At 42.3% G+C, this 9934-nt stretch overlaps 1 protein-coding gene across 2 annotated transcripts; it reads left to right on the plus strand.

Moving 5' to 3' along the window:
- The first annotated feature begins 558 nt into the window (after nt 1–558).
- c18h3orf33 (c18h3orf33 homolog (H. sapiens)) lies at nt 559–4510 on the plus strand. Of its 2 annotated transcripts, none has more exons than XM_080771475.1 (5): nt 559–688; nt 1102–1161; nt 1458–1611; nt 3048–3208; nt 3359–4510. In XM_080771475.1, the coding sequence occupies exons 1-5, from the start codon at nt 569–571 to the stop codon at nt 3614–3616; spliced, it is 753 nt and encodes a 250-aa protein (XP_080627601.1). In that variant the 5' UTR covers nt 559–568; the 3' UTR covers nt 3617–4510. The 2 variants fall into 2 exon arrangements, with proteins under 2 accessions (XP_080627601.1, XP_080627602.1); XM_080771476.1 differs by having other exon boundaries at nt 3362–4510.
- The last annotated feature ends 5424 nt before the right edge of the window (nt 4511–9934 follow it).

Below are 9934 nucleotides of genomic sequence, written 5' to 3' on the forward strand. Positions count from 1 at the left end.
TTGCTGTGTGTGTGTGTGTGTGTGTGTGTGTGTGTTTTTTCCTAAATCAAATCAAGGGTAACCAGTAACCACCACCTAACATCTTATTTTCTCTAACTTGTCATGGCCAAACCAAACCACACGATGGAGACATTTCCAAAGCCACCTGTCATTCATATATACTCTATGGTTGTGATGCCTACGTAGTACGTACGCCTAGTTACGACATTGAGGGGGTAGAAAACTGAGCGCTCGAGCGCTGTTCATGCAGCCTGGAGAGTCAGAGTTTGAAAATACATGATTGTGAAAATACCGGTACATTGTTAACTTTTCAACGAGGGCGACCATTCATTGTCAATGGAAGCCAGCGACAAGACGTTGCAAAGGCGCAACGATGCATGTAGCTACTAGCTGCTCCAAATCAACTCACAACGCGTCTTTGCATCGTTTCATCTGCCTGTATGAACCCAGCATTACTTTGTTTTTTATTATGAACGCACCATTACTCTATGGCTCTTCCCCAAGCCTGGTGACGCGAGGTTACAGGGGCGGAGCCACGTCAGTGTTCCTGGAGTGTAATGTCAACAATATGCCCGCATTGTCTGAAACACAACACGAAAAAGAGAAGAAAATACAGAAAGATGAGTCTTCTTACAACATGGTGTCTGTGATATCTCAGTTTGCAGATGATCATTTAACTTTTGTGAAGGTATGAAGTGAACCACGATATCATCGTCTTCTTCCATGCAGTGGAAGTGCTTGACAGCTTCTCGCCTCTTGAATCGAGACCCTTGTTTACCTTTTCTGTATTTGTGGTTCTCAACCAGTGGTCCTTGAGGCAAGTTGAGGGGGTTCCACGTGGTCCCCAGCTAATTGATGGATAGTTGGTAACCAAATGGACCCTTATTGGATCGTTAACGCTTGAGAGTATAAACAAAATCATCTCAAATGCAGACCTTGATACGAAAAGATTTGAAAACCACTGCTGTATAAAGTTAATCAACGGTCCCGAAAGGGTCTAACTCTATGGCATGCAGTGGTCTAACCCTGTACTGGGTCTGACACTATATAGAACTGGGGATCACACATCTTAACAGGTGTCTGTTCTCTTGTCCTTCACAGAACATTAGCACTGGACTCGCAATTGCTGGTGTTATTGTAATAGCAAGGAGTGTCAGACTGGTAAGTTATCTCAGATGAAGGTGAATGGATAGTCTAACTTTCAATATGTAATGGGGGATATACCCACACTGTCTGACACAAAAATGGAAAGCATGGCTTTTTGTTTACTAATACTAATAATACTACAAACATTTTAGTTAGTTTAAGTATTCAATCAATCAAATAGCCCCTTTCATCACGCCAAAACATGGATGTTCTTTACCATACCGGTATACAATGTTTTACTAGATGGAGAGACATGTTTTTTTTTCTTCTTCTTTTTCTTTCCTCCACCATGGTCTAATTAACCTGTTTAGATCACCAAGTTTGGAGCTGTGTGTGAGATCCCTACTCGATTTATTGAGAGGAATGTGAGCCTTCGTGGGAGACTTCATACCATCACAGATACAGGACTGGAAGTGGAACATCTCCCAATATACCTCCCTGTCCTCTCCCGTCTATTTTCAAAATGTAAGGGAGTCAACACACACACACACACACACACACACACACACACACACACACACACACACACACACACACACACACACACACAAGCAACTTGGACACTCAGGCATGAAGGAAGCATGAGTTCAAGTCCGTTGCTCTCCCCATGTCCCTCATGATATATGGAGACAAGGTTGGTGGAGGGTGTGTAGAGCCCAGGATCACATTAGATAATTGACACAGGGGTGAAAAATGGGTTACAAAATTGTTGATAAAAATTATAAAAAAATAAATGGCACCCGAGATACAGACGCCCCAGAGCTGGAGGAGTCGTCTACCTTTCTATGTCTCATAGACACCGACAAAGCCAGATGCACCACGGTGGATTCGAACCCACAACCTCCTTAGTGGTGGGCAGGGACTTTTACCACTGGCTACCCGAGGGCCAGTTTTATTTTTTATTTTATTACTATTAAAATGTATCTAATGACTATCTAGTTGTTAGCTTGAGTGTAGTCCGAAGCTTAGTGGGTAGCGAGGCCGTCTGGTAATCAGAAGGTCACCGGTGTGCCCTGCCCTACCCCCCTCCCCCGGCCCCATGTCCCTGAGCAAGATACTCAGCTTCTAGTTCTAACTTTAAAAATAGCAAATATTGTGTTCCTCATGAGTGAGATTGGCTTGTAAGCTTGTTAGTTGGAACAAGTGGGCTACTTTATTAAATTATGTCACTGTCTATGATGTTCAACTGAGTTATCTTATTCATCTGCTCCAGGAAATGCCCCATCAGCACCCTCACTGAGATGAATTCGCATGAAAGGCTGTTCTATAAAGTAGTTACAAGTATTACCGTTGTCTCATTTGACCTCTGACTGTTTTAACGCCATTCTTTGGAGTCTGTCCTTTGCATAAATACAAAGGACAGAGTCAAGGCAAGTCCATTTTATTTATAAGGCTGAAGGGGCTGATCCAGTATCCTATCCTATAACATTTAGCTTGTGGTACTTTCACGATCAATGTTAACTGGTGTGTAATGTCCCAAAACGTTACATTGTTACGTCATGTTCAATGGTAATTATTTATCTGCGAGGTACAAATATAGTCGTACGCCCCAGCTATGGGACATCAGCCAGGTACCCCCTCGTATACTCTGCGTATAAGGTGGTTGAGCCCCACAGCAGCTGTTAACATTGATCCGGTTGCTATGCAACGCCTCCGTCACCACCAGCTATGGGACTTATCCTCTCCGTTTACCTCGGGTTCAAAGCAGGATTTCCAAACCTCCATAACTCGGAATCTAAGAGAGCTGTCCTAGGTGATCCTCAGCCATCCAAAGTTTGTATGTCATTTGTGACTTTGTACCCACTACAGTTATAAGAACTATTCGCCCCTGATTCAACTCACAGCTTCTATGTACCTGCACAACTAACGGCTAACTGCACATGGCCCTCCTTTGTGTTCAGGTGTGCGCACCTCTTCACTTGCAGTGTGTCTAGCAGGAGTGGAGGTGACACCAGACGGGACGGAATGGATGAAGAAGCACCTGGCTCCTGCTCCTGTAGTCTGGCTAAAACTGATCAGTCGAGAGGAGAACACACTGCACTGTATGGTGTCTTACACTAAGGTAAGAGTGAGAATGCTCTAATTCGCTTGGCTCTAAATCTGTTACCTCAGAGTCAAGAGAATTAAGGGGGGTCTATTTGAATGTACCGGTAGACAACGATGATGTTGAGTTTTCCAGTTAAGTGACCAACTGCTCTCTCTCTCTCTCCAGCAGGGGTCAATGTGGAGCCAATGTGTGAATGAAGAGCTACTTAAGATGGGTCTGGCACGCACTGTGCCTATCTCAGGACTGCCCTCTGACTCTCATCTCTGTTGGCGGCTACACAAACAGCTTCTCAAGGCAGAGGTTACAGCCGAAAAGAAGGGCCGAGGACTGTGGAAGGAAGACAGCCTATGGGAGAGGGCATCAAAGGCTGTTAAAGACAATACATTTCTCAGATTCATAATGAGTCTCTTTAAGAGGACTTGATTCATTGGATGATTGATAATTTCAGTGACAAACAAGTGATGCATTTTTTTAGGGTGAATTTTTTTGATTTTTAGGCGAAACCTAAAAAAAAATCTAATAGAAGTTCAGGTTGACCCCCTGAGTTAACTGGGATTGTGTTTGGATTGGAATGCAGAATTAACAACATCACTTTAGATTAATGGACTTGAATATCGACTGACTAATATCCAGAAGATCTCAGAAATGTTAAGGACTGATGGTTAATGTATAGGCTCATGGACTGACAGTCTTATCAGGGCATTTTAAAATGCAAAAAAGCACCTTTTTTGTTTTATTCCAGCCTTGTAGTATCTCTAACATCCATTCAAATTGATGAAAATGCCATTATTACCAAATCTAATACTAATCTCCCTGGCTTTCAAGTCCCTTTTCTAACAACCCCAAATCCCTCTGTCCCTCTGTAGTGAAACACTCCTCTCAAAAAGCAGAGGGACTTATTTTTAATGATGTGCAAAATGTGGGGTTGCACTGGCCCCCCACCGTTGCCATAGAAACGCCAAATTTGAAAGACAAAGCTTATCAGGGGGTAAATCTATAATGCCCCCCAACCCCCTGGGAATCTTGTGTCTGATGAGGAGGACGCTCTTTAGGGACGCATGAAAGATGGCTTTTAAACTTGACTAAGATATTAGAGCACTTATCCTCCATGACACAAGGGACAGCAGAGTAATTGGCCTTTGCTTGATTATAACTTTATGAAAACCTGAAGTTACTGTATTCGTAAAAAAGTTAACCTAAAACTTGTGAGAAATGTTTAGATGATTTTTAGACAACAGTGAGGGTGCATAATCTAAACTAAAGAATAAATGTATGGTACCCAGGAGAGTTGCCATAGATGTGTGTGTGTGAGGGGGGGGGGGTATAGTGAAAGGTAGTGCTTTGTCAATCCAATCACAAGCAGATTAGAGTGAGGGGTAGAAGGGGATTTTGGGTCCATGCATAAAGGCAAGAGGAGGAGTCAGGGTGGTGGGGTTAGGTGGTGGGGTGAGGAAGGGGGGGAGACAATGAATCAGCTAGTCTTTCTTTTGTTGTGTAAATGTTACTAGCGGGCTGTTACCGCAATGGTGGCATCTGATTGGTGGATTTGTTTGAATTGTAAGGTGCATTAAAGCTGATGGCTGGTGTTGCCAGACTTTGAACTGTCACCGAGGAAACAGTTGGAAGGAAACTACGGTTTTTACTGTTAACAAGGCACTGCTTTCTGATCTACTGAACACAAACATGCAAGACCATATTGTAAACAAGTGTGATGCCAGTTTTGTATTGAGTTGTGCTTGAAATGTACTGCAATTCTCCAATATGTTAATACATCTTTCATTCAATCAAAGAATTGTAGGCTACTGTGATTTAGGTCCTTTTCATTCTAGTATTGTTCAAAAACTTAAAAGACGTATGGGAAGGATGATTATTACTGCAATGACACACAGGTCATTTGCTTAAAAAAAAACAGTAGGCCTACATATATATTGTCTATTTTGTCAGTGATGGTTTATGCTAGTTTGTTTGATTTGAACATTGACTATATAAATAGCTGTCTTACATAATATTGGCATTGCCATTTGTTGAAATCTGAATGTAATATTCTAATAATCTGTTCTGTTTATGATCTTATCATATTTTTTTACATCTCATATAGCCTAGTAGTGTACCCTTTTTTAATTATTTCCCTCTCAGACAGTGACATAAAGCCAGTGATTTAGTGAGCAAACAATCTGTAGAAAGCATTATGCCCAAGGAGTTGTCCGATCCAGCTCCATTCCGGATTTTGTTGTGACTCGTTGGCCACTCAATGCACTCATTTGAAAAGGGACCGTGCGTGTGGCGGTAGGCTTGCCTACAGTGGAGTTGTAGGGACAGTCTTCTGCTAACGTGTCGGTGTCTCACTTTTGTGCCCCATGGCACGGAAGAAAGTAACCCAAAGGATTATTGTTTTGGCGAAAGTGACACGAGAAAGCTGAGAGCGTGGTCCTCAATCGGAAACACAAGTAGGTCTAAATTATTTTTGTATGAAAGGCTAACACTACACAGAATGTAAACATTGAAAAACAAAACAAATAACCAATTTTTGTAAGCAATGGCTTGTGTGACATTATACCGTTGCAGGCCTATTTGGCTATTTATATGTTTTCTAATCAGATGATAGCAGTTTAAAAACCTTATGTGAGTTCAGAATCCCTTTGTCATTAACTTTATAAACAGAAGTGCTTAGTGCACCTGTTCACCACATCTGGGGCACGTAGTGCAGGCAGCGATAGCTAAGCTATATTAGAAAGTTTGCCCCAAACTGGACCCTACCGGCGGTATATCCAGTGTACATTAATCAGGACCATATCAAATGAGTCACTTTGGGTTTGGAATATGTGACGTTTTTGGCATAAAGTTAGACGTATGTCTAATTTGCCTATGTCTATACTAGGTCTCTACATATACAGTACGCCTACATACATATACTTTTATTTGTGCCTTTTAATTGTTGACAGTAAAATCAACAATTCATCAACATTTCATCTACTTGAGTGACAATACGTCAATAGTGGCGATAAAGTTAGTAGTCTACTTTAATCATTTGGCAGTTGAAGCAGAGCAACAGTGATGGATGATAACAAAGGCCTTTATTACACTCAGCCGGTAGCCATCTCAGAAAGAAAGGGACAGGACACTCCCCTCAGAGAGCAAGTCCCTGGGGATTTTTGTTTAAGTGTGTGTGTGTGTGTGTGTGTGTGTGTGTGTGTGTGTGTGGGAGTGTGTGAGAGAGAGAGAGAAAGAGAGTGAGAGTGAGAGAGATGCAATTCTGCTTACACATTTAAGTTGTACATACTATTTGTTATTTTGTTTTGACTGTATTATTACCTTTACTAATGCCAATAAAGCTCCTTTGAATTGAATTCAGAGAGAGAGATGGTAATGTGAGAAGAGCTGGAGTGACACTTACATTAAGCACACTACGCCCTCCATACAAAGGTGAGGCGTTTTGCTACCTGCTCTGACAGACCTTATTAACCTCTTAAAAACCATATGGTTGAGCAAATTCCCCCAGTCGCTCTATAGTAGTATCTTTTCTATTTTGTGAACTTGTTGATGGGCTATTTTCTGCAAAAGCTTTCCCCACATCCCGTGGGATGCTGGGGTTTAAGTGGCTATAAGCATCTGACAATAAATAGCTGCAAGGTAGCTCTGGTCCATGGTAAATGGTGCATTTATATAGCGCCTTTATCCAAGGCGCTTTACATAGATTGTGCATTACATTCACCCATTCACACACACATAAAAAGAAAGTTTTTGCTACTCACCAAAACAAAGGCAGGTTGTTTCATTAGAAAGCCTACTTTCCTTATAGTGTGAGCACTCTGAGACCCCCACCACACGTATAAACGGTACTTTTTGGCCAAAAGGGGACAAAAAATAGTTACTCCACTGCGCCTTCTACCGATATTGCCCAGAGAATTGCCTCATAGAGAATATTTTTCCTCCGGTGAAAAAAGATCCCTTTCTGGCCAAAAAGTAACGTTTATATGAGTGGTGGGGGGCTCAGAGTGCTTCCACTAAGGCTTTCTAATGACACAACCCGCCTTTGTTTTGGGGAGTAGCAAAAACGTTCTTTTTATTCACGCTAAAGACGAGAGGCTGGTCTGCATTCACTCGAGCGGCGGAAGTCGAGAGTAACATAGCTATAAATGCAACGCATTAGAGCTATGGACCAGAGCTAGCTGCAAGGGAGGTCTTTGTCAGGCAGAGTTTATGTAGAGTAGACCATAATTTGACGTGATCTGTGCTTCGACACAGCATTTTTCACTTGGTATCAGCTCATTAGTAAGCAAGTACCTGCAACAAGATCAAGTTGACGCATCATCTATCTCCCTCCCTCCCTCCCTCCCTCACTCACTCACTCACTCACTCACTCACTCACTCACTCACACATACACAAAGTGTGTGTATGTGTGTAAAGGAATGTATCGGCCGTAAAGTGACTCTCTTGTTATGTGACTCAAGCATTATGGAGAGTATCAGTTAGCTGGGCACCGTGGTGGTGTAGGGTTTTATGAGTGGATACAAGACCCTTTGTTGGTGCTGTGATCCCTGATGAATAATTGAAGTTCTATGCATGGAGGAAAGGAAGGGAGACAGGTTGGAAATAGAGAGAGAGAGAGACACACACACACACACACACACACACACACACACACACACACACACACACACACACACACACACACACACAGACATTCACAGATTATGTAGGAAGTTAATAATACTTCCGTTTGTTGACATGTGACAACATGAGTGTGACAGTGAATTACTCAAAGATTTGCTTAAATATGTTTATTAACATTAAAATTGGAGACGGTAGTAGCCTCACTCTCTGCCTATTGTGTTGTCTTGGTGCAACATGACATGCTTGTGTAGTAGATTGTGTAGCAAAGATTGTGTAGTAAAGATGACATGCTTGTGTAGTCAAGCAGCCAAGATTTTCCTTGTCAACTTCTCTCCTTCCAGAAAGTAAACAGACCTCCTTGTCTGTGAAGTTAAGCAGACCGTGTAGTAGATGGTTAAAGTCTAAACCTAGTAAAAGACCAAAGACCTCTTGCTTGAAATAGATCTGATGATTAACCCAATGACCTTATCCACCCCTCAGTTCCACACTGTAAAACATGGCCCCGATCACCCACTAACCTCTGTGCACACATGCACGCACGCACACACACACACACACACACACACACACACACACACACACACACACACACACACACACGCACACATGCACACACACACACACACACACACACACACACACACACACACACACACACACACACACACACCGAGAGACACACAGATGGAGAGACACACGCACGGCCATGTCAAAATAAGTGTAGTTTAGGGCAGGCTCCAAAGCTAGTTGAAATTGGCACTTAAATATTACTAATAATATTCACCAAAGGAATATTCTCATTTTGTTTTAGTTCGCCTTAACCCTGAACATCACCAAAAGTTATCATGTTTGATTTTCTGAAACCTGTGTGTGAAACCTGCTTTCTCAGCCTGGGTTGAGCTGAATTCCATGTTCACAATGTTGGCTTGAGCCACACAAGTCAAGATAGCTTCAGATAGCGCCTGTTGATCCTAATACTCTGTAACCTGACCTGACTTACATTAACCCTGTTGCTCAATGCCTCGAGAATCCCTAGTCTGTATCAGCTCAGACACTCACTCCATCCATCCATCTATCCATCTTCAACCAAGCTTATCTGTAGTTGTAGCTCCAGACTTCCCTCTCCAGAGCAACATTAGCAACCTCCTCCTGCGGGATCCCGAGGCGTTGTGGTGATGTAATCACTCAATCTCATCCTTAGTCTGCCCCAGGGTCTCCTCCCAGTGGGACGGTCAAGGACCTCCCTAGGGAGACGCTTGAGAGGCAAGATCTAACCAGATGCCTGAACCACAAAGCTAGCTCTTTTCCAGGCGAAGAAGCAGCGACTCTAATCCGAGTCTCTCTCGTGTGACTGAACTTCTCCCCCTATATCTCAGCTCAGACACTATTCCCTGAATGAGCACTGACTCGCTATTGCTAATACACAATGTTATCACTTCCTACAGTAACTCTCCCTCTCTCTTTCTCACTCTCTTTCTCTCTCACAATTTAATATGTTCAACTGTCATGGAGATAAGCAAGCAACGTACTTAATTGAATGTGATTTTTATTTATCTTATAATGACTTAATTTCTAGAAGATGGTGGATATTCAGCCATCAGATCATGACATTAGTAATTAGCTGTTGGATGCTCCAAAACTCAACTGCTCCCAGAGCAACATGCATTAAATGACCTCCAGAGACGGCCGTGCTAGACGAGACGTTGAAAATACCCCCCAACATAATCTAAACTCTAGTCTAAAGGAATGAATAGTCCACTTCAATTACACTTTTGTAGCGGTTTGGCTTGTGTAGTTATATAACTCCTTAATATAACTCCAAATATTGGAGATATCATCAGTTTCTCTGTTGATTATTAGTCTCAAACTCTCAATATCAGTATTTTAGCACGCAAACACAAACAAAGGCAATTATCTGTTGATTTTACTATTTGATCCACTAATAAACCTACACCTGGTGCTTATGGGAAGGGTTCGACAACTGAACGTCTTCTACCTTTATAGAATCGTACAGCCTGTGCACTCGCAGTCTTGCACACTGATAGATGTGTGGGAAACTGGGAATATTGTAAAATGGAAGACTGATCTCCTAAAAGTATATGACAACTTTTGACAAGATTCACGCA

This window comes from Protomyctophum bolini (assembly GCF_963924005.1).
Source record: "Protomyctophum bolini genome assembly, chromosome: 9".
Lineage (NCBI taxonomy): Eukaryota > Metazoa > Chordata > Actinopteri > Myctophiformes > Myctophidae > Protomyctophum > Protomyctophum bolini.

Coding starts and splice junctions, on each gene's coding strand:
- c18h3orf33 (XM_080771475.1), top strand. CDS start 569: ATGCCCGCATTGTCTGAAACACAACACGAAAAAGAGAAGAAAATACAG. Junction 1,612..3,047: donor CTCCCGTCTATTTTCAAAAT/GTAAGGGAGTCA, acceptor CTTTGTGTTCAG/GTGTGCGCACCTCTTCACTT. Junction 3,209..3,358: donor GTATGGTGTCTTACACTAAG/GTAAGAGTGAGA, acceptor CTCTCTCTCCAG/CAGGGGTCAATGTGGAGCCA.